General features: G+C 34.3%; 1 protein-coding gene across 1 annotated transcript in view; it reads left to right on the plus strand.

The window, feature by feature from the left end:
* Window positions 1-279: 279 nt before the first annotated feature.
* Window positions 280-26,319, plus strand: part of SEMA3E (semaphorin 3E) — a gene marked incomplete at both ends in the record, with an annotated part of 207,632 nt that continues 181,592 nt past the window's right edge. The window contains one exon of the mRNA XM_084230173.1: window positions 280-394. Coding sequence (XP_084086299.1) covers window positions 280-394 — 115 coding nt within the window. The remainder of the gene's footprint in view (window positions 395-26,319) is intronic.

Raw genomic sequence — 26,319 nt, forward strand, 5'->3', positions numbered from 1 at the left:
TTACTGAAGGGAGCTTTAGACAGGACCTGGCTCTGAAGACTCACTCCTTGGAATGTCCTCTTGCTCCTTACTTGCAAACAACTGTCCTGAGGAAAGAAAGGTTTTGCATAGCCAAGTGCTGCCTGACAAATGGCACTTTGGAATTGTGCTTTCTGATGACAAGGCATTCGATTTCTGACAAAGCCTCTCGCACGCTGCCCCTGGAGGGGAGTCCTAAGTAAAACTCAGACCGCCTTGAAGTGAGGCTTGGAGGACTTGCACGGTGAGCACGGCGGCGGCATGGCACCGGCCGGGCAGGTGATCACCTTGCTCCTGTGGGGTTGCGTCCTGGAGCTTTGGACTGGAGCTCACGCAGCCGATACCACGCACCCCAGGTTACGCCTGTCACATAAAGGTAGGTCACCTTTTCGGATTCTTTTGTTAACAAAAATGAGAGAAAAAGAAAAACAAACAAACATTAAAGTCATTTGGCAGAGATCCTTGGTCTTCACTAACTCTTAAAATGCACCTGAAAAAAATTTATTGCAAAACTGATAGGAGATTCTAAATACCTCTAATTAATGTCATGCTTACCACATCTGAAAACAGTGCAGAAGCACACTCTAACTTAGAGATGTTATTTTTGTCTTGTAAATACTGGATTTTGTTAATGAGATGTTCACTCAATAGCAGACACAACAGAAGAGGCTAGGAAGCAGGTTGTAAATAGCCTTGAGGAGTAGAATCCACTAACTTAGTATTTAAATACAGATTTGTGTATTATGGGATGCAAGGGTGTTGGGGAAGGGCTTTAGAAATAGAGGTGCAATTGGTGTTTGGCTTTTAGTCTACAATGGGGGTGAGGGGAGAAGAAAAGAAATTTCCTGTGAAGCAAAATGATTCCTTACACATAATAACAAAATCACCACCACGTGATTAAAATGACTAACAACTGATATAATTTAGCTTTCTAGTTGAATTGGTTATTAGAAAATTTTTATGCATGACAAAAACAATATTTAGAGTTTATTTGTAGTCCCAGTGAACTGTCTTGTATTGATTGAAGTTAGATAATATTCACTAACATCTAATCTTTTCAATGTAAATTTGTATTGCCTTACTGAAGATCTGTCTGTTAGAGTGTTTAAATATTTTATTCTGCAATGATGTCTTTTAAAGAAGCATTTAGTCATAAATAAATGATCAAAAGATTGCTTTTACATCAGGACCAGTAAAGCCAGTCTTAAATAGGTTTAGTGATTTTTCCTGTAAACAACAAACAACAGACTAAAACCACACTTTGAGAAAGTGACTTCACTGACTTCAAAGGAATTTGAAATACATTTTCTGTAAAGAAGCGTTATCACCAACCATTGAGACAGATAACAAATGCAAGAATGAGAAATTTACATAAGGACCATTTCTTTCATTGTATAAGCTTTTAAATTGTTCCCCACTGTAGAAAGAATAATGCTTGTATTTTTTTAAATATTGGTATAACATTTACCAGAAGAAAAATAAAAAGGGAGGCCCTTTTTATTTGACATGATTGATTTTTTTTCTTTTCATTGGATAATCATTAGTTGATTTTGACTACAGAAATTTCTCATGTTAACAATAGCTAAAATCTGGGGTTATTTTCTTAATTTGAATATATTGACAATAAGCTCCCCAGTAGATAAAATCAATTTAAGAAATACATTGACACTGAATTTGTAAAGTATAAAATATGGTACCTAGCATTACCACAAATCATTTGATTTGGAAAGATGTATCATGGCTGTTTCAAAAGCATATTTCTAAGGAGTTATGATCAAATATATCAAAATGTAAATTGATGTGGTAGAATATAGACAGATAAGGATGTTAGAATAAAACATGATAAATCTTTTTTTTTTTAAATGTATACAAGTGGATAAGCTGCCAGTTTTGGCAAGCTGCCATTCTACTACACCTGGTATTAACCTTTTATACCTCATTTTTAGGTCTAGGGGGTTTCCATAGTTCATTATCAGTATGTTTTCAAAGACATTGCATTTTAATATTTCACTAGGGAACTTAGAGTTTGATCAGAGAATACCAAAACCCTCTAATGCAGTTAAATACTATGTATAGTATTGTTATCACTCTCATCTTCATAATACCTTCTTAAAGGAATAACTGTGACTGACTTTCTGAGTTGTGTTAAATGGTGAGGGAGAATTGCTAATATCTATGTGTACACTAGACCGAAACTCCCAGATTTCCTTTTGACTTTTCTTAACCTTTGATTTAATGACACGAGCTGAATATATGTGATGTTGTGCTTTTATACAAAGACAGTGTAGTTACCTGAAAATAGAATCTTCTCACTTGTGCAATTTATTCAGCGAAGTCAAGCATAGAGATCACACTGGAGAGGCCACCTGAAGCAGCAAATGCTTACTGCATTTGCAGGTGCCTCATTGAAAGAGTAAGCCCAGATTGTCAGAGCAAGAATATTCAGTTCCATCAATACAATATGGTCAGCCCACATACCTCTCTATATTCTAGAATTCAGTGTATATTTTGGTGCTCAAAAACTAGGGATAGGAAATTTCAGGGTGTAATATTTTTCTCAATTAAATGATCTTAGTAATGGTACATTTTCAGTAGTGGGTGAACTAGGTGATTCATATTATAAATCAGTGCATGATCCTTTAAATTAAGCAGTATTAGATATAAGTAACATGGCAAGTCTACAGTGCTGCCTGACCCCCAGCAGAGAAATCCAGTAAACTTCCTGGACATGTATTAATCTAGGAATTCATTTCCTAGTAATGCATACTATATGGGAGAAGGGTAATCATTTTTCCTCTATTCTCCACATTCAAGATGGCCTTTGAGACCACAGCCCTAGTGTCCTTTCCAAAGAAGATGGGAAAGTTTCAGTATCACGTACAAAGTTTAAGTGAAATTAAATGAAAATGTTTGAAAAAGGTGCCTAAGAATTGTCCCTTTCCTCTCTTCTCCATTCTTTATCTATGAAGGGGCATGTTCTTAAACAGGGCTTGAGAGGAGGAGACCATGAGGACTAAAAGGGAGAAAAGGCAGAGAAGAAGGGAGACAGCCCGTTGGTATCAGATAGGGAGCATCTTCCAGTTCATTTCCTACTGACCTCCTCCCACAGTAGGACAGTATTTATTCCTCCCTCTCCTTTTTCAGTGTGTATGCCACTTAAATATTAAGCAAATATACTAATCTAGGGCAAGCATAATGAATAAAAGATGAGATATTTTCTCTTGTTGAGGCAATGCATATATATTTTAATGTGTTTTAGAGGTACAAGAGACTATATTAACAAATAAATATATAACAAAGATTAAAATGGCAAGATGCCATCCTGGTCTGTAGTAATGTTCACTTAAGATTTGGGTTGAGATTTAATTGTATCAGGCAAATACTTAAAAGTGGTTAAGAATTATAGATGGTTTCCTAAAGAGGACATTGTTGGTGTGATTTCTACAAAATTCTGATATTCCACCTCAAGGATTCCCTTGAAAAATAACCTTGATCCCATGACTGAAATGAAGGACAGGATGAAAGATATGGAATCCTGGTGGATTCAGCCACTTCCCTCTGTTGATGTCTGTTCTCTCCTTATCTTTTGCCATCCTGTATTAATGAGAGTAAGAGGGAAGGCAAAAATAACTTTCTTGATAGTGGAGCTTGAAGAAGAAAACAACAAATAAGCAAGGTCCTGTGCCAAAGAAGAAATCCCAGTACATGTGGAAAGCCCCAGCAATTAAATTAAGTGAGCTTGGCAGATGGAGTAGGTGTTCAGAGTCCCAGTACAGAATGACATATTGTACAAGTTAAGAGAAATGGCTGCTTAAATAGATGTGATTGGAAAAGAGATAAGTTAAACAGGAATGGATATGGCAGGAGATCATTCCTACAATATGTTGACAATATAAATGCAGATTTGAGTGTTGAATATGTATCCATACATGAAGAAAGTGGAATAGAATGTTAATTAGCCTATCTATATTTGGATATTATAACTAATTAAATACAGATTTGCCATAGTTCAGAGACCTTTAAATTTGAAATCAAGGGTCTCTAGTCCTTCCATTTTTACTATGGTAAATGTACCGCACCATTTCTTTCAATTGAAAATGAAGATAGTAATGGTGTTTTTACTAGTTACCTCACTGGGATTTGAAGAGGATGAAATGAAACAGCAGTATCAGTAAAAATACTTTATAACCTAAAATTTTATTATTAATGTTTCTTTATTTTAAGATTTATTTATTTATGCATAGAAGAACTGGGGTGTAGACCAGAGGTACGGGGAGTGAGAGGATTCACCAAAGACAGAATGGGGAACAGAACAGGCAGATCTATTGAAATGCACTGCTGAGGGGAGCAGTAGGTGAGAAAGGAGAGTCTGCTGCACCTTGTGGGTAGCTCCCTTGCCTGGGATTGAACTCATGCTGCAGTGGATGCCGATAGCTTGATAGTGCTGTGTCTTTAACCCCTGAGCCACCAGGGAGGCCTTAGTAATGTTTCTTGAAGAGTGATATAAATTGAGAATGTTTGAAGGAAATACATTAATAATAAAAGCCCTTGGCATGAGTTTCTATGTCAGTAAGTGCTGGAATAACGCTAATGTAGAAGACAGAAGTTGGTCTATTTAAAAAAAAAAGTATTGGGCCTCCCTCCCCTGGTGGTGAGCGGTTGAGTGCTGGGTGGCGAGGCTGCCCGCAGCCTCTGCAGCTCCAGTTGGATCCCCTGCCACCGGCGAGGGTCCCACAAAAAAAAAAGTATTGAGGTAACATTGGTTTCCATCATTGTTTTTCTTTTAGAAGTGTAGAATCCCCCTTTCGGTGTTAAGCACATCTACCATCAAAGCACCCATAGTCCAACACCATAGTCCACTGCATTCCTTTCCATTTTGTTCTCAGCCATTCCCCTCTCACTATCTCAGTTCTATGGCCAGTTTTCAGTTAGTTTTTAAGTTTGTGTTTATCTGACCCATTGGTCGGTTTCTCTATATTGCACGTATAAGTGAAGTTTGTTTTAATTAACATAAAATATATAGTTTGTCATCATAGATTAATCTCATTCTAAATCCCACCTTCCATATCTTTGACTTCTAGTTATAATAATCTAGAAGATGATAGAATCATCTTTGCATTTTCCTAAGATTTTTGACCAATATTTTTGCTGTAAAAGCCTGCATATATCCATGTATTACACATATTCACTTTATACCACACATTTTCAATTTTTTCCATTTACATGAAAAGAATTGAGACGGAATTCTAAAAGAGTACAATGACAAAAGTTTCGAATGATCATCCTGAGGCCTATGGTATTTATTTTATTATCCAGAGCAAATAAAAAAGAGGGAGTAACTGAGCTAGTTTTTCCTGACCAAGATCATAATTTTGGTTCCTCAGCCAGTAACTAGGTATTACCAATAGTGACATTAGTCACACATCCCTGTGTGCTTCATAAATAAAAACTTGTCATAGGTATGAGTCATAAAGAAAGAAGTTTTAAAGGACCCAGGCATAAACACTAACTTTCAGGTCCAAGTCCCCATCAGGAAGAGTCAGTAAAAATTAATTGATGGATTTAGTGAGAAAGTTTATATTTAGGAAAAAAAAACACTGGGTAGATGAAAGCAATTGCAATATGTTTTTTTTTTTTTTTTTAATAGAGGCATGTTTTTTGTTTATTTATTTGTTTGTTTGTTTGTTTTTGTCTATACATGCACTGGGTACAGTCAGAAGCACGGGAGGGTGAGAGAATTCACCAGAGCCAGAGCGGGGAGCAGAGCAGGCAGAAGGACCGAAGTACACTGCTGAGGGGAGCAGCGGGCGGCAGGAGAGGTCTGCGCGCCAAGTGGGACCCTCCTCCGGTGGCCGGGGAGCAGCCGGGGATCGAACGGGCGCCGCAGAGGCCGCGGGCAGCTTCGCAACCCAGCGCTCAACCGCTGCGCCACCGGGGAGGCCCACAATTGCAATATGTTTTGCTGAGTTTGGTTTACACAGAATATGCTCTCCGTAAAGGAAGTCTATGTGAGGATTTTAGGTAGTCTTATTCTTTGTGTTTTTATATATGTTATAGCTAAATACTGGCTATAATGTACATCTGGATATAAAAAAGTTGCTGACTGGTTCTATGAATTATTTAGTCCTTGTTTGAATGTTAGATATTGCAATGGAAACAAATTTATTCTTTACTATAGAAATAGAGTGAGGGAAGGTCAGAGTTAGGAAAAGCTATTAAATGAAATTTATAAGTATACTGGGCCAAATTTATTAAAAAATAATTTAGTTGCATAAAATAGCTTCTTAAAAGATTTTGTGAGGACAGGGTTCCATGTGTAATATACAGTATGTGTTCTTGATTAGCAAATATGTGTAATAGTCATAATGTTAGAGTAGAATATTCTTTCAAAAATGTGTTATCATAATCTTATTTTGTTTTCCATGTTATATTGTCATTTAGCCTGAGAATATTTCATGGACAGGATTTCTCTTTCTGTCTTGGATGAGATCACTTGGTGGACTAAGTTCTATGATCACATAGTGAAGCCTCAAACCATCAAATTGGTCATTGCTGGTGAAAATTATTGTTAGAAATTATCTCCTGAATCAGTTTTATTTTATCAAAAATGTCTACTGCAATCATTGTTGGGAGTTCTTAGTGGGAGAGTGTGCAAAGATTGCTCCTTTATCTTTGTGTATAAAACTCTTCTGTGGTTTAGTAGAGGAATTTAGTTGTAGGTATCCAGGAATGGTACTTAGCATGCATTAATATATGCCCCGTCATACATAGTCACTGTAGTGTTCAAGTGGTCTTGTAAGTACAGTATCAGATTGTTTAAAGCAAACCAAAATTATACCACTTACTTTTTCCAAAAGGTGTAGAGTTTAGATTTAGGTTATTTTCTTGGTTTCAATAGACATGGTCTATCTAACACTTTGGAATATTCTATAAAGTATACAAAAGATGATGGTTACTTTAATAAATTTTATCAGAGTACAATTTTAAATAATATTTGAATCATAAGAGACAATTGTTGTCACTTATTACTCCTTGGACTTAACATTACTCTTTATGTACTCATGATGAGGGTGATAATTACATGACTGGGTATTTTATAGTCTAGATTTTTTTTGGATTGTATATGCAAAGCATATATTAATACTGTATTTGAATCAGATGTTAGCATTTCTAATATTGAGGGAATATTTTTCTATCAAAGAATGTGGTTATTTCAAGAACAGAATTATCTGTGGAATTGATTACTTGATTTTATATGGCCCTGGTGGTGATCGAGGCAATTGATTAAATAAACTGTTTTCAGTCTGTTTCAGTTCTAATGCCTACTTCAGGACAGTTTCACCATATAAATCCCACCCCCCTGGTAATCTTGCCTCCACAACTATTTTGGGAAATAAAAAGAAATCCATGACTTTCTGTGTCTTAGAAATGTGTTTCATCACTCCTGTAACTGGTAACTAAACTCTCAGCTATCACTGCTCTCTGCTGAAGGATAAAGCTTGAAACTTTGGTACAGTATGCACGGAAAAGTAGTATAGACCCAGGCAATACAAAACACTATCATACACCAATTTCAATGGCATAAAACTTGTTATACTCTAGATGAAGCATAACTAATTTGAATCTTGCTTCGGGCACTATGACCTGAACAAGTTACTTATCCATTCTAAGTGTGAGTTCCTTCATCTTTAATATGGAGTAATATGTAACTGGGGTAAATAATTTACCCTCTGAAAACTTTTCAAAAATTACTCAATGAAGTAGAAGAGATTCAGAGAATAAGCCTACCCTGGTTCCCTTTTCTTTCTAAAAGTAATCATGGGTTAATTATTAACTTACAATTTAAAATAAGGCAAGATAATTTATCATCATAGTTTTGCACTTGGAAGCAAAGATTTTCTCTTATGAAGTCCACATCTTTTTTTGCAATAGATGGCTAGAAGGAACAAGGTATATTGTTGTCTTACTCGTGTAAATTAGTATGGAATTCATTTGTTGATAATTTAAGGAAAGTAAGGGCTTTATCTGATGGTACCTTGGAGACAACACAGACCAAAGCCACAAAATAAACAAAAGTTACTAACAAAGGTAACTGTAAACCCAGTTTTGTAAAATACAATAGAAACTAATATTGCAAAGGCCATACCATTGTGGAAAGTTAAACTAAACTGGGTCCTTTCTGCAACTATTAGCCCATCAGGTGCTGTTTGCTTTGAAAGTGAGTCTGGTGTGGGGCACAGTTCCTGAAGTTTGGTAGGTGCTCAGTAAATGCGCATTGAGTGAGTGATTTAGAGTAGTAAGTCTTTTTTGTTCTTGTTTTTTAAGGGAGCATCTGATGGGGGTTGGGTGAAGGGATGAGGAGTGCCAAGGAAACTGAGGAATCCTGAACAACTATTTATGGCTCCTTTGGTAAAACATACATCAGGAGAAAAACCAGGGCTTTCTCCTCCTATTCACCACCATTCCTCTTAGTGCAGCATGTTGTGAAGCAGCTGGGCCTCCCAGATATCTTCTGGACACGTCAGCCATAGTCTCTTATCTATAATCATTTTTTTAATCTACTTTTAATGTATTTGTGATCCCTGGGTGATCACCCCAACCCCTCTTTTTTTAACTCTCATCATTTCATTCTTTGACTGCTCCTCTGAGGTGTTGTTACCACCCCTCTCTTTTTCTTCTCCTGCTTTGTTTCCAGTTTGATATTTTTATTTGCTCTCTACTTAAGCCAAAAATGGAATGAAAACATTTTTATTGAATAATATATATTTATTGGTCTTTAGTTTACTTTCAATATTTATTTTATTTTATTTTATTATTTTTTAAAGATTTATTTTTATTTATTTATACAAGCACTGGGTACAGTCAGAAGCGCGGGAGGGTGTGAGAATTCACCAGAGCCAGAGCAGGGATCAGAGCAAGCAGAAGGACGGAAGTACACTGCTGAGGGGAGCAGCGGGCGGCAGGAGAGGTCTGCGCGCCATGTGGGACCCTCCTCCGGTGGCCGGGTTGCAGCTGGGGATTGAACCAGCACAGCAGAGGCTGCGGGCAGCTTCGCAACCTGGCGCTCAACTGCTGCGGCACCGGGGAGGTCCAATATTTATTTTTATTGTCTAATTCAGTGAATAGAAAACATGAACTTTGAATTTTAAAAAGGTTTAATTATACTCATTAGCCACCCAGAACACTTACCTTCTTTGTCTTCCACAAAGAAGTTGATGTGCACGGGCACTATGGGGTCAGAGACTTAGAGGTATTGGGGTGCTGAGCAAGAGAAAATAGTGTCCTTCAGCCTATGAAGCTTGGCTAAACTTGAGTTAAGTGTAAATTATAATATCTAAGTAAAAGCATCAACATCTATAAAATTTTGTTTTCTCTGAGTGTTAACTACTTGTAATCAAAATAAAAAGAGAATTTATTCACAGGAGAGAGTATATGGGCAGTGTCCCTAAGGATAAGTCTCAGTAGTGATTTTAGGAAGCAGGACAAACTGTAGAACCAGAAAAAAAATAGCTACAAAGAAAATGGGGGAAAAAAGAGGGAAAAATAAAGGTCAGCTAAGGATACTCACCCCTGTTATCCTGATCAGTTTTCTCCCAGAAATGATGGGAATCAAGTAAGGCTTGAAATCCAAACCTCAAAATACATTATGAAGTAAAACCCAAGAGACAATATACTGATAACATTGCCTACAGCTATTTAGTCCTACTGATTGCATTTTCCCTAACCCTGAGTTAAAATACTTATTATGAATCATGTAATTTCAGACATATATGGCTCTTTTCTTTTCATAAGACCTCCTGTTGTGTCTAATCTCTCCAAAATACTTTGAAAATTTTATTAGGAGATAGCATGTTCTAATGGAAAGAATACAGACTTACAGTTTTTAATTCCCAGCTCTGAATCTCTAGTATATTCTATTCTATCTGATGCTGTATTATACTTGCTAAATCATTGCACTTGGAGCCTTACTTCCCTTATAAGTATAAATGTACTAATGAACACTGTCTTTCTATTTCATGATTGCTGTAGAAAATTTAAATATTCCATAGAGATATATGATATTGTATTGATAATGATTCATACTAATCTCTAATTTATGTAACTGACTTTAAATATATTTCAGGGCCCCTGAAGGCAAGGATTAATTTTTTGGTAAGACCCTTGTAGACAAAATTAAATAACTTATTCAGGTCATCCCTAAAGTCTGTATTAAAGGTTGACTATTTAGTGTCTGCTAAATAAAAACAAAACTTAAAAAAAATTGACTTCCATTGTTATGGCCAAAACAACAACATGATTAAGTTTTATTAATTTTTTTCAGAGGTAGAAGTATTGCTAAATAATTCACTGGAGGGAAAACTTTATTGAATTTAATTGCAGAGGAGTAATGTTTCCTGTGATTTTCTTTTCCTCTTCTAAACTAGTGGCTGAGATAGATACTGGCATTAAACTAGCTGTATAAAGTGCCCAAGACTAACAGTGTTATCATTTCCTGGGAGCTATTGAACTAGACCTACTGAGTCAGTAATTCTCAGGAAGCTGTATTCATTAATCTCTGCAGGTGGTTCTTAATGTACAATTGAGTATGAGACACACTAGGGTAAGGGCTTGGGATGATGCTAAGAGGATCCACATGTTCCTTTTATCTTTTTCCTCTTCATGTTTATCTCTCAAATTAAGGCTGTCATTCATATTTACAAAGACAGCCTTGCTCTTGATATATATACTTCATAAATATCTGACTAGCTTACCATTCTCTACTTTTTTATTTTTTCTTTTAGATAAGTTACATATATTTGATAAGAAATATCATATATGCCTATATAGTTATTGTTAACATAAATTAGATCTGTTTTTAATGATTGCTAATGGTACAAATTGTGGTACATCGTGGTATAATTGAGTTCAGATGAGAAGGCATCTACTATTGGTGGATTGTGGAAAAGCATTTTGTAAAATTCCAAAACTTCTTCATCTCTTAATGGAAAGTTTTCCTGGACTAATGTAACTGGGTCCACTGCATTTCATTCTTTTGTTATACATCCTGATCTTTTCCTCAGAGACTCAGAAACTTCTGTATCATTTTTAAAAAAAATTGTCTACTCAATCATACACTTATTCCATGACTATTTCTTAATCTTCTTTAAAGTAATAGTAACTGAGCTTCTTACTAAGGATTTAAAAAAAAAAGTTTCTTAAATCTAATGTTGCATCCTGGATGGGATCCTGCAGCAGTAAAAGGAAATTAGATAATAATGAATGAAATATGAGTGAACTATGGGTTTCAGTAAATAATAGTGAATTGATACTGGGTTATTAACTGTGACAAATATACCGCACATAATGTAAGGCATTAGTAATCACATAAACTGTGTATGTAGGTATATGGGAACTCTCCTGTATTCACAAATTGCCTAAATCTAACTCTAAACGCTCTTAAAATATGAAGTTTATTAAAACACACACACACACACACACACACGCACACAGTGCTTCTACCTAAACTCAATTGCCAAAAAACTTAAGGTCTAATTGTAAAAAAAAAAGACAAATCATGATAAAACTGGATTTTTTTTTTTATTCTAATGGTTAAAACAAAGTGTTTTGGGAGCATGGCATTGGGAATGAAAGAATCATATCTCAGTCTTGGAGATGAATAGAGGGCACCTATTGAAGAAGCAATCAGCACATTGTCTATGTGTCTCAGCCTGTCTTGCAACCATTCTTGTGATCCTTCACTGCATATGTCACATTCTGTTCTTCTAGAAACACAGTTGCTCTTAGATATCTAATTAACTGAATTTGTGTGTTCATAGCTTTTTTAGACATAATCATATCACAAATGTTCTTCATTCATGCTGAATTAAATTGCCCTCATATCTATATAACTTTCAGGAATTCTTATTTTCTTTGTATGCCATTTATGATTAATGCAAATTCACAAGTAGATCTTGAAAGTTTTGGAGGCAAGTATATTGTATTTTATTGTTTGAATCCTTAGACTCTAACAAATTTAGATACTTATAAATATTTTAATTATTGCATTTAATGTATAAGAGTTCAGTTGTCATGTCTAGTCATATTAGTATTACCAACCTTAATTCTTTTGTTGGATGTCATGTATAGATAGGCTTCTAATAAAGATGACAGAAGATGAGATGATAAGACTTGAGCAGAGCATTCAGAAGTTGAGAAAAAGGATGAGAATATTTTTCTGCCCCTGCTTCAAAATTCTAGGTCCTAGTTTGACTTAGGGCTTCTATTATGAAAGCTCTGAAGAGATTGAGATCTGCTTTAAAATTGTTCAAAAATATCTATACTATTAAAAGATGCTATTTGAGGCTTAGGCAGAGGATGGTTTGAGTTCATTTGAGTCATTATGTAATCAATGTCACATTTTAGTTCTGTTCTTCCCATTTGCAGTGATTGTGATCTCCCAGTGTCCAATGCAGCTTCTCATGCAGGTATAGAGTAATAAACTATGAAGAGAGACAAAGAACTAATGTATGAAATCAGTGACAAACGGGAAGCAAAGTGAGGCTATAAAAGTTTTGTAACTTACTCAACAACTTTTTTTGAGGAACACCCTAAAAGCCCCAAAGTAAGGTTTTTTTGAAAATCATTTATCCACATGCAAGTGTAGCTTTATGAGTAAGTTGACTGTGTTAACTTTGTTTTGTTAATTTACCATTGCAAAAGCATAGTTATAGAAAATTAAAAGAAAAAAAACTACAATGACAACAAGTTTTATAATTATAGTTGGTTTATGCAGGATATTTTTAATTTATTTCTCCACCAATGTTTATTGAGAAAAAAAACAATGAAAATTTTATCTTATTCAGCTTGTTTTGTCTACAAACTTTATAAAAATGTTATTTCTTGTATGTCTTTATGAAAATCAATTGAGAATATATTTTGAAACATTATATCCTTGAGGATTTTTATTTTTAGTACCATATAATTAATCAAATACAGTATAGTTAACAAGAAAGAGGAAATTAATGAACATAAATGTAAATGTCAAAATTAAAATTAATTCAAAAGAAAGGATACATTTGTTATTTCTCTTATTACTGTCAGGAATAAATAAAATGGAAGTGGGAAGCAGTTGATTATTTTTTCAAAACAAAAGTCAAGATATACATATAAAATATGATAATTTCAGTCTTTCTGAACAAGGCAAATTTAAGGTTTTTACAGAAAATATCAGAAAAATGATTAGAAAATAAAATGATTGCTTTCGAAATAATTATCATTCCTAATACAATTGATATAGCTTATTTTTACTTATACAAACTTCTCCCCCCAAAATAGTAAAAGGAAAATTTTAAGCTTGACTATCACAATGAATACATGTTACACATACTTCTGGTTCAGATGAATGGCATCTGACAGATACTTTGTTCTGGTTTAGGATGGGTACTAGAATGTTGAGCTTTCTGGCAGATTAAGGGTCTGCATAAACTTGAGTCAACCATATGGTGTATTCTTAGAATAGCCACACTGTCCTTGTTTAAAATTTAAATTAAAAGGAAAAATCCTTTTTTCAACATCAAATGCTTTAATTTTGGTTGTTGGTGTACTCAATTATTCACATAATTTCACCTCGCCATTAATGAGGAAATGTGAGCTATTTCCTTTTTTTTTTTTAAAGATTTATTTATTTATGCATACAAGAACTGGGGTATAAGCTAGAGATACGGAGGTGAGAGGATTCACTAGAGAGAGTGGGGAGCAGAATAGGCAGATTGACTGAAATAAACTGTTGAGGGGAGCAACAGGGAGACAGGAGAGAGCTGCTGGGCTACGTGGGACAGTTCCCTGTCCACATGGGGCAGCTCTCTGGCAGGGGATCTAACTCATGCTGCAGTGGCTGCCAATAGCTCCAAAGCTCTGTCTTTAACCCCTGCACCACCAGGGAGGACTTCCTTTTCATCTATCCAGAATAATGAAAGAGAAAAAAGAAGATGGAACCATGAAATATTTGCACAGATATTAAGTCACCAAAAAATTTCATTATTATTTGCTACATTTATGAGAAGTTAGTATGTTTAAACGTAAACATATTAATGTTTTGATTTCCTAGTAATTCTGCCAAGTAAAATCCCCTTGTAATTATATTTAGAAACTATAAGAAGAATAAAAATGTTACATTCAAGTCATTTATGCTTACAATTAAAGGAATGTAATTATATCTTTGTCACATTTCTCAGAAATAAACCAAAGTTATGTACTGGGCACTGCCTTTGACAGATTTTTTTGCCAAATGTTTTTTACTTACTCCAAAATGTGTATGCCCAAACTGAACTCTGATATATTTTAGGATTGTGGAAGAATTCTTCATTTCTAGAGAAAAAAAAACAGAAGCATCTAAGACTTTAAATCAATAAAATTGTACAAGAATAAAATTCAAAAAATAAAATTAGAACATTGATACCAATGAGAAGGTCTACATGTAAATTACTAAGCAATAATCACTCTGAAACACTTGATACCGCTTATAGTATTGATATCAGGGGATGTAGACTAAATACAATATTAGGATTCTATTGTATATGGTTTTATGATGTGGAATACAGTTAATTAGATAACCTTTGAGTCTGTTAATGTATGTGTAGAGTCTGCTAAGGGATCTGTAGGTAACTGTCTGTAGATAGTGAGAACATATCTTGGTTTTGCTTTATTTTTGAATGTCTAGAATACTGGTAATATAAGAAAACTTACACAAAATCGCAATTTGTAAGTTTTACTACTGGTGGGATGAAAATCTTGCCAGCAGAGAATCTACCGCAGACAACACATTCCCTGTGAATGGGTGATGGGATATTGCAATTTAGTTGCTGACAGCACTGCTGTATTTTTCTTCTGAGGCTCCCAGTCAGGTTTTCATTCACACTGCTAGCCACTGAAATTTCTCTTTGTCTTCACTGACTATTTTTTTCCTTTCAACAAATAGGCCCAGCTGCTACTGCAGCCGGTTGCCCATACTCCCCCATACTGCTCTTGCTGAGGATGACAGCCAGAGTAAAGAATAACAGCTGGGATTGGCTTACTTTGGCATCTGAATAATTTTGGGTGGGTCCAATCCTAATTTTAATATTTCATTTAATTTTATAATCTTTCCTTCTGCTGAACCTTAGACAAAATAGGTAAAGGATATTTTTTCCAAAATGTTTTCCTCATCTGGCTGTGACTGCTGAAGACAAACAGATTGGTATATTTGCCCATTATTATTTAAGCCCCATTTGGAAAACAAATGTAGCAGTAATACATTTATTAGTGTGTTCTTGGACAGGTTACTTAACCTTTCTCTTACTCAAAGCACCTGTCTCATTGATTGTAAGACTTCAATGAAAGAACATTTGAATGTATTTTCAATAGTACCTCGCACATAGTAAATGCTAAGTAAATATTTATAAGTCAAAGAGAGGAAAAGGGAAAATGAGATTTGAACAAGGGGAAAGAGAGTGACAAAAGGAAAGGATGAAGGGCTAGGACATGAGGAAGGTTAAGGAAGTGTGTAAGTATGGGAAAACTGCTGGAATGTAGAAGAAATCAATAATTGCATTAGGAATCAAGACCAGTGTTATGCAATTAGCATTTTAAATATTTTTATTCTAACTCCCAAAAATTATTCATTAGAAAAAGACTGGACTTTAGGAATTCTTGGTGGAATTTTGCCCAAATCAGAAAATTTTATTGATGATAGAAATTGTGTGATTTAATCATGTCTCCATGGCTTCCAGACTGCTGATCAGATACTTTTATCATTTTGAATTTGAATTTGTACATTTCTAGGAAAAGAGAAATAATTACCTGATAAAGAAGTCCATTTCATTTTTAAAGGCTCTAATGAGAAGAAAATATTTATATATCTGATCCCCAGTATGAATAACTGCACAGTGTGCTTTTTGTCTTAGTTCTTTCCTGAAAGCCATAAGGTATTGTCATGACACACCTCAAAGTGTTTAAAAATGGTCACCGCGACCTTTTGTGGTATGTGAATATTCTTCATTCCATGGTTCTCCCAACTGCCAGTGTCCTGTTCATGATCCTCTTTTTTAACATGTCTGTGAAAATGGAGCCCCACACTGCTCAAGGCATGCTTGCCTTGGTCATAGAATAGTGGTACTGTTAACTGGAGACTTTCATATTTATTGACACCATCTGAGTTGGCAGTAGCTTATTTGGCAAATAAGTTAACCTATTGGTTTATGTTGAGATTACTTTCAGCCCTTTCAGGAGTTTTTCACATAGAGTCTAAGTCAGCTCTCTTATTTCACATGTGTGCTTTATTTGTTGAAGTTAAGGAAAATCCTCACCTACTCTCCAATGCAGAATGTGGATCATAAGCATAGTAACAGCATGTGGTGCCCTGGAAGATGGCATGAGCTCTTTAGTCATGAATGTTTAGTCAAACATTCCTAAATTCAAATATGTTCTTGCTTAATTTCTTGACATTAGTTTCCACATTTATTATCTTTAGGAGGCTAGCTAGTTAAAAATGATAAAACTTGCACTCCTTATAGAACTTATAGAACTTATTTGACTTTCAAGAAAGATGTAGACCAATAAATGTCATTTGTAATTTATTTATAAATATTATATAATTTATATAACTAAAATAAATTCAAGGTTAATTTGAAATTCTTTAATATAAAAAACCAAAACACAATCTTTCCTCACAGCTAAAAGAAACAGGAGACTTTTTAAATGTCTTAACAATTTTTATTTAAAAAGAATCTGGAATAGCCACCATAGCAGAATGGCAAAATTAAAATACCATCATAGCTGTGATTGCTTAATTTTGTAACTTTAATTTGCTGTCATTTTGTAGATTTGCCAGTCTCTCTGGGTATTTGTAGAAAGTCCCTGTGCTTTAAAAAAAAAAAAAGGCATATGATTTTTCAGAATAATTTTTTTCATTAACTCTTTGTAAATCACATAGTAAACTCTAGAAAAAATAAATCTGCAGAAGACTTTTAAAAATATGCGTCATTAAAATTAAAATTTTTAAAAGCCTACGTTTTTCAAAAAACATCATTTGTAGTTTCTGCTTTTGTTATAGGATTAACTTCATCAAATGTTCTTTTCCTTTATTGCTAGTTTATTAGCTATTTACACTTTCATTGGAATTTTGAATGTGGAAAAGAATGACTATAAGAATAGTAAAATATCATTATAAGGTGAGCTATTATTATATGTATCTCTGCATACAATAGTTCTTATTGCACTAAGTGAAAATGTTTCAAAATGTTACCTAGTAATAAACATGATGTCTGTATTATCTCAGAAGATAACACATGACAGAAAAATTAACTGCTCTACCATAAATCAGATTTGCTGGTAAGGTATATTTGTGGTGTTTTTTAGTCGTTGTTGTCAGTAAATTATCTGCAAGGATTTTCAATCATATTTGAATATAACGTTTTTTCTTCTAAGTTATAGGTATTGATTAAAGAGATAGGGCCAACCTTTTGCTAGCCTACTTTATTTACTATGACAATTTCATCAATATGAGGAAATAGAGAAATGAAAACCACTTACCCATACACTTATTATAGAGGATGTTAATGTTTACTTTTCTTTTAAGCTAAGAAATGAAACAATTCTTTTAAAATCAACTAATCTAATTTACATAATTAAAGAATATACTATAATATAATGTTATAGAATATTCAATATTCTATCTATCTATCTATCTATTTATTTATTTTAAAGATTTATTTATGCATACAAGAGCTGGGGCACAGGGCCAGAGACAGCAGGGGATGAGAGGACTCACCAGAAACAGAGTGGGGAACAGAGCAGGCAGACTAACCTGCTGAGGGGAGCAGCGGGTGAGACAGGATAGGTCTGCTGAGCCATGTGGGTTGCTCCCTGGTGGGCTGAGGATCGAACTCATGCTGCAGAGGCTTCGGATTGCTTCATAGTGGTGCTTAATACCTTGCACCACCAGGGAGGCCCCTACCAATAATTAATATTTACTAAGCACTTTCCAAATAATAATCAACATGAATCAACAATTTTTTGAACATTTCATCTCATAGATAAGGTCATGCTGGTTATAATAAAGATCGCTGAGGACATAGTGGTTGATATATCTCTATCTGTAGCTCTCTCTCTCTAAGTATATATACACTCACAAACACACACACACACGTATAATATGCTTTTCACAAACTTACTACCAGATTAAAGTAGGATCTATAAAATGAGGAATTAAAATTAGCAAACAAACCTGACACTTAGGCTAAGGTAACCAGCTTGCTTTCATGAGGTCAGAGAAAAGATAAAAATAACCTCATATCTGAAAAACCCGAGTTGGAATTTCAATTCATTTAGTTTGTGACTGTGAATTTGGGTAAATTACATAACCTCCATCAACATTAATTTTCTCGACTTCAGTTGAGATGGATATTACCTTTTATAGTTTAAAAAAATGGTGATTCATTATCACCAGGAAATGAAGATTTAGCAAGTACAAAAGAATTTTATAGATCTTAGCTAATTCCTTAACTCAGAGGAGTTTCATGTTTTGTGGCAAGTAGGAATTCTTTGACAAAGAGACACAAGGAAGCAAAAACTAATCAAAAAACTACAGCCAGACCGAAGGAAATCAGTATGGGGGTGGTGGTTAAGAAGGGAAGCAGTATGGGGGTGGTGGTTAAGAACATGTACATTATGGTCAGATAGTCTTGGATTTTGTCCTTGTTTCTTCCTGGTTAGTCAAGTCATCATTTTGGCAAGCTACTTATTTTTTTTTTTAACTTGCTTTCTTATCTTTAAAAGCAGGATAATAAATTATATTTCATAGGGAAAAAATTCATGATTCACAGTAGTTACTTACAAACGTTTTATTCTATCAGTTTACTTATTTCCTTCTTATTCTGACTTTTCACTAACCCCATGCTGGCACCATCTCTTCAGTCATCTACCATTCCATCTTGATCTAAAGGGTAAATGATGAGTAAGGTGAGATGCCGGAGGATGGAGTGGAGGATGGAGCGTTATCACCTCTCTGCACCCACACTTCTCAACTGTTGACATCAGTTACAGAGGGGAGGAAAGAAAAGGAAATGCAAACGGGAAAACAGGTGTGTTCATGAATTTCAGGCTTGTATATCAAATTATTTACTAAGAATATGTAGTAACAATCCTTTCTGTAGCTTTCACAAACTCTCCATATCCAAAATTTAATTAGCTGTCTTCCACATTGATCACATTCTTCCTCCAGTGTTTCCTATCTCCTAGAATTATCCATGCATTAATCTACATGGCCCATCACAAGTAGGTATTGCTCTTTCTTTTTAGACTCTCCACTGCCAACCCTGCATTGAACTTTACAGGGAACATTACACATTCATTGTCTCTTAAGTCAAGATATATCTCTCTGTTCCCACTACTGTTATTATTTTTGTTCCATCTGTTTTATTGCAGTATCCTCCTGACTGCTATCTCACTAAGAATCTTACCTATTCTTCATACATTGAGCAGAGTAGATTTATACTCTGCAGAGTAGATCTTTCTCCACCCAGGAAAACCATAAAAAGCCTGTTCATAGATAATTCCAAAATTATTAATAAAATATTATCCATAAGCTTAATCATTGTTAAGTAGATAGTACTTTTTATTGTTGTAAAAGAATACTTAGTGGTACTCCACTTTGAATGAATTCCACATAGCATCTTTGTTTGGTAAGATCCAGTATGTGAAGCAATTTTTAAATGCCCAGCTGACAGAGATTTATAGTTTTCTCCTTCATATAATTACTTGGATACCGATGTGTCCACATTATAAATTATAGAAAAGGAAGTGGAAGTTCTTTATATTCTGAGACAATGTTATGGAAAACTACTTGGTGGGGTTAGTTTCATCCTTTCATAATTAATCTCCTTAGGTCATTTGTTATTAACTCTCACATATGAAATGGAAATTGGTCATTCTCAAAGGAGAATTATGTATGTATCTTACTATTGTAAAATAGATTATTTGGGATAATAAAACATTACAATTGCAAAAATAATGAAAAGAATTTATTGGCCACAAAGGTATTTAAAATTATGATAAAATCTATTTTGCGATTGTATTTTCTATTTAAAGTAATAACTCTTAATGGAATTTTAACAAAAATTAGTTATTCAAATGAAGAGGGTAAAGAGTAGGAATTGAGATATTTGAAGAATTTTTCTTGGCAGAGGTGAGGTCTCATCCAGCCCTGGAAGGATGGGTCAAATTTCAAAGAGAAAACATGGATGAGAATATTGAAGGCTGATACAAAAAGGCATATAATGTGGAAATTATTGGGATTTTTAGAAGAAAGATAAACTTTTGAAAAAAAGCACAGAGAATACCATAGAATAAGAAAAACTGGGGTCAGTTGCAGGCTAATTTCTTCTTGAAAGAAGGTATCAAAGTGTGGCAAGTTGTGATTTTTGTAGAAATAAAAATTTAAACATAATTGTTTTCCTATTGGTAAAATGTTCAATCTCAGAACTAGTTATCTTTAAAATGAGAACTATTTATCTTTAACATAGTAGCTATGTTTGTCATTTCTCCTTTTGATCTAGTATGTACTTGTACAAAAGCAGAAAATGCAAAAAAGACATTGATTTTTGTCTTATCTAAAAGAGGCCATGAGATGAATGAGAACTGTCCTCGCAAGATCAAATCTTGCAGTAATACAAATATTTCTGTACTATTGTTATAATTACTGCCATGTTAGAAACAAGTTTGCAGTGTACATGTTCCATTTGCTTAAAAAGCTTACAAAATAAACTCATATATTATTAACAGGAACTAATTACCCCTGAGTTAACATACTTATTGAAATCACAAAAACAGATTTGGAGGGGACCCCAATAGGTAATCTCGTTCATGGTCTGATCTCTCCAAGGATATACAGTTAACTTACCAAAATACAGGTGCCTACTGAAGACATTTTTTTCTTAATCAAGTTAATCTATTTTACTAACTTTAGGCAGGATTGTTTAAAACCTCCCCTGATGAAAAAATTCCATTTAATAACTAAAGCTTTCTCAGGAGAGATTCCACAACAGCTCTTAGTGTTTAGCAAATCTTAGTGTTTAGAAAGCTTACTGAAAACAGATTCTTTATTATGTCTAAGGTAATTCCCCCATGCTTCTTCCATTTAAGACCATTCTCTGTAGTGTGGTGTGCTGTATTACAACAGTAAAATTGCTTTATAGTTGCTATAATTTGCCTTAGGTGGGAAGGTGTGGGTGGGTGTGTACAAACCTGTTTCCTCCAGCAGCAAAAAAACAATGGTGGGGATAAAGTGTGGCTTTACCAATGTTATTCTTTTGATGACCATATATGCCTCATGTCACTTTAACCTCATTATCACCTTTCCTTAAAAGTAGAAACATTTTTCTTCCCTTGTGCTTTCACCCATGGCTGCCTCATACCAGTAGAGCCCATGTGAGCCTGTTTTTAATTCTGGGTCATAGTCCATGCTCTTACATTTGCCCTAAAATTTTCTCATCATTTCATTATTTTATTCTTTTTCCAGGATTCTCAAGGCGGCACTATTTGCTAAGTAGGGAGGCTAAAAATAACCTTATGTGAATTAAAATGTATCTATAATGTATATAAAAAGTATATTAATGTTTCAGAATTGTTTAGAGAATCGAGTTTCAAATTTTTGGGTAGTAATGTGGTAAATTCAGGTTATTTATAGAGCTATAGAGCCACCCTAAGTGCTACAGAAACCATTAGAACAGAGCTTGGCACGGAGATACTAGTACTCAATTTCAACTACTGTCATTAGTTAAGGTGAAGATGGCAATAGAAGTGCTATTATCCAAATGTTAGAGCAGCAGCTGTGTCTTAATCTATTTGTTTCCTGGATGGAACATAGTGCTTTGTTCTAGTCATATACTTATTTATATACATATATATTTATCTATATATTCATGGGTGCATAGCCCAGGGGTTATGCACCCAAAGCATTTGAATACATACATATATTCAATAACTATGTATTAATTCTACCAAAGAAAATCCCCTGTTCAAGAACAATGAGTAGGATGTTACTTAAGCATTTAAGTTGTGAATTGTCATTGGAACTGTTTATTAATTGTAATTCTTCATTGGGTGCATGATAGGATTGTACATCCTTATTTCCCTTGGGAGGTTAGCATGATTTTGTGGCTTGTGTGGTCAATTAAATCAAGTTGGAGTTGAAAGATGCCTCGTTGATGCAGAAACCATGAGATATGAGATCTGGGGCATGATTTGTAATATTTCCTTTTTTCTGCCAGAGAAAAGCAGTCACAAATGCTTGCTAAGTAGAGCCTCAGTTATCCTAGGTCCCAGAGTTACTTGCTAAGGAGGGTCCCATTTTAAGACTTGCCTTGGATATGTCAACTGAGCTAGAAATAAGTGTCTGTTGTTTTTAGCTACTGACATTTATTGTTTTTTTATTTTATAGCATAACCTGTCCTCTCTTGACTGACAATTGGCATTGCCCTTATTTGTGAAGAAAACATTTTGACTATTAGACATGACAAAGCAAACTATTTTCTCTGCACACAAATTAATTATGTTCAGGTGCACTCTGCATCACTGATTATGCCATGCCAGCTCTCTCTACACTTAATGTGGTGAAATTCTTTCCTTGCAAGGAAGAAACACAGCATCTGCTGTATTTGAACAGGAAAAGTGCTTCTGGCTGGCTGTCCACAGTACTGAATCAAGAATAAAATCTGTCTGGCTGTTTATCTCCTGAATTTTAGCACTTTGAGGAATGTGGGGAGCTAGACTTACCTACATTATTATAGCTCACATATTTTTTATTCTCTTATACAGTAGACAGTGCAAAGTAAGGTGACTTAACTTGTGACAGGTACAGTTGTTAAGTAACCACTTGGGAATTCCAGGGGCAAAGTAAATGTTCTAACTCTTAGTAACCACAAGACTGACGGTAAAAGAAATCCTTTTTTTCTTTCTTTTACTTACCATACTTGGTTCGCTGTGAAATTCAGTCATAGTTCTGAAATTCTTGTTTCCCTGCTTTTTTGTATGAGCACTGTTTACTCTCTTAGTCTAAAAGATACTACGTTCTTTTTTTTCTCTATTTTTAATGCATTGAAAAAAAAAACACATGCCACCATACATTCTACCTGTGTGCCCATACATTGTACCCTTATGCCCACTCCAACTCTCATGTCCTTTGGTAACCTCAATATTGTTGTTGATGGTCATTGGTTTATTTTTATTTTGCTTTATTCATCTGCTTTGTTTCCTTATGTTTCACACATAGATGAAATTATCCAATATTTGTCTTCCTCTGACTTGTTTAATTTCCCATGATCCCCTCAATTTCCTTCCATTTTACAGCAAATGGCAAAATTTCATCTTTTTATATTAGATTAGTATTCCACTGTTTTTTATATATATATGTATATATATGCATATATGCACACCACATCTATATATGAGACACATACATACCACACATATATACATACACACCATATGTGTATATACACACCACATATATACACATCTATATTTGTATATATACATACCACATCTGTATAAACCACATATATACATACATACATGTATATATGTTTATATATATACACACACACACCACATCTTCATCTTCTTTATTAAATCATCAATTTTGGGTACTTAGGTTGTTTCCATATCTTGGGTAGTGTAAATAATGCTGAAATAAACATTCTGGTGCATATAACCCTATGATTTAATGATTTCATATTCTTCAGATAGATGCCCAAAAGTGGAATTGCTAGATCATATGGTAGTTCTATTTTTAGTTTTCTGAGTAGGGTTCATATTGTTTTCCAAAACAGTTATACCTATTTACATTCCCACCAACAGAATATGAGGGTACTACATTCTTAGAATTTTTGTTGCGTTATCTTAGGAATTTATTGTAAAGAAATTTAACTTCTTACTCTCAATGGAAATGACTAGAAAACAAATAAATTATGTATAATAGGTTTAATGGCATTGGAGAGACATGAAAAAATATTATTTTAAAAGAACTTCCCTTAAAATTTTTTTTCACATTATCCTCAATGGTGCTGTCCTTGGTTTATTCTTAATTTTTTAATCACAGTTTTACTACCTTAATATTTAAGAATAAAGGAGATAAAAATTAAAATATGAGTTTTAGATTATAAAAGAATATTGCATGTAGAAAAATATACAATGTTAATTCAAAAGCTTTGTTGATCATATTAATATAGATTAATTTTAGACCTAAATTCTTGTTCTAATATTATGTTAGATTAAGCCTATTTCTTTAAATAGATAAATAGATTTCCTTGTTCAGTATTACACAATATGAGTAAATAAAGAGTACTCTTTGAAAACAATAGCCATTTCATTTTGTTTTGTGGTTTATACTGCTCCATTAAAAAGAACATGGTTTTGTTAGGCCTATTTTAAGCAGTCTTACAGTCTAATTCACAAAGGAGAATTGATAATTCCTTCCCATGTTTTATTTCTCCGTGTTGTAGATTTTATTCTGCATGCTTTTTTCCTTACTGATGGGAGACTGGTGAGAAGGGCAGCATTAAATGGATTCACTGTGAGACACTAAATGCAATATTCATTGTTTTCAAGTTTTAGGATAGATGTGTTTGTGTCTTTTGTCCAAAATGAATAAACTTTAATATATTTAAGTATCATGTGGTCAGTGATATAAATACACCATCTCAAATTCTCTAAATAACTTATTAGTCAGATTTCATACCTAATGTAAAAGAGGCCCAATTATTTAGTGTCTTGGCTAAGTAAAGTTCTGTTAAGATATTATATGGTAGTTTGTATGAAAATTGTATTGATGGATGCAGGAAGAAAAGATATAGACATTAAAAATAGACTTTGGTTTTGAACAAAATTCTCCTGATGGGGAAAGTTGCTGGAGAAATGAATACAAATATGTAAAGAAATTGTGTGGTAGCTGTACAGAGCCTCCCTGGTGATGCAGTAGTCTATGTCTCAGCACTATGAAATTATCGGCAGCCACTGCAGCACGAGTTTGATCCCTGGCCAGGGAGCTGACCCACACGGCACAAGCAGACCTCTCCTATCTAGCCCATTGCTCCCCTCAGCAGTGTATTTCAGTAGATCTGCCTGTTCTACTCCCCACTCTGTCTCTGGTGCATCCTCTCACCCCCTGCACCTCTGGCCTATACCCCAGCTCTTGTATGCATAAATAAATAAAAATAAATCTTTAAAAAATTACTTTCAATGGTATATTGTTTTATATTAAAAATAAAGTAGTAATAAGAGGAACCTGAAAAATACTTAAAATTTGTACAAATGCAATCATCCCTTAATTGTTTACTGAACATTTTTCTCCCTTTCTGTTCTCTTGAATGAAGCTAAATGATCTTTTAAACATTCCATTCTAGTTAAAATTCCTCTATGACTCTTAATTGCTCTTAGGATAAAATCATGAATTAGGTCTCCAGACACTTTTTCATGGCGTGACTTGTGCCTGTCTCCCAATCATTTCTCCTGGTTCCTGAACCTTTCCTGACAAAAAACCTACCTCTCCTTGCCTCTCAGCCTCTACATGTAACTACCCATTTGTTCCTTTGTCGCTTTTTCTTCTAAATCTTACTTATCCTGTAGCATTCAGCTTTATAACTTCACTTCAAAAAAGATCCTATTGACCCCCCCAGGATGAGACAAGTACTGTGTCATTTATAGTTATGACATTTTGATTTTTATTTCATAGTTTTTTATGTGGTGAGTAAATTAAATCCTCAAGTTCACAAGTTAGTTCATGTTTTTATAATACTAAAAACACAGAATTTTTGTACATCGATAAAAGTGAAGATGAAGCACTGTAATTATCTGACTAATCAAAAATTCCTTTAAGATTAACATATGCAAGGAAAGACCTCTTTAAGATAATACAGTGATGACATTACAAGGATAAAGAAGTGAAGGTATCCATTACAAGGATAACTTTAGTGAGAGAAGTTATTGCCAATATTGCCAACACTTACAGTTTATTTTTTGGGGTTTGGGATGATATCACGGCCCCCAAACATCCAGTGTTTTTCATATAATCAGAGAATGAGAGAAGTCAAATAAGTTGAAAACAAAATGAATTAATAAACATGTCATTGTTTGTCAAGTGGGTACAATAGCTGACTGAATATGTACTTTTCTTTTTAAAGATTTTATTTAAAAATAAATATTTTTACAAGAGCTGGGATGTAGGCCATAGTTGTGGGGGCTGAGAGGATTCACCAGAGACAGAGTGGGGAGCAGAACAGTCGGATCTAC

Source organism: Talpa europaea, assembly GCF_964194135.1.
Source record: "Talpa europaea genome assembly, chromosome: 3".
Lineage (NCBI taxonomy): Eukaryota > Metazoa > Chordata > Mammalia > Eulipotyphla > Talpidae > Talpa > Talpa europaea.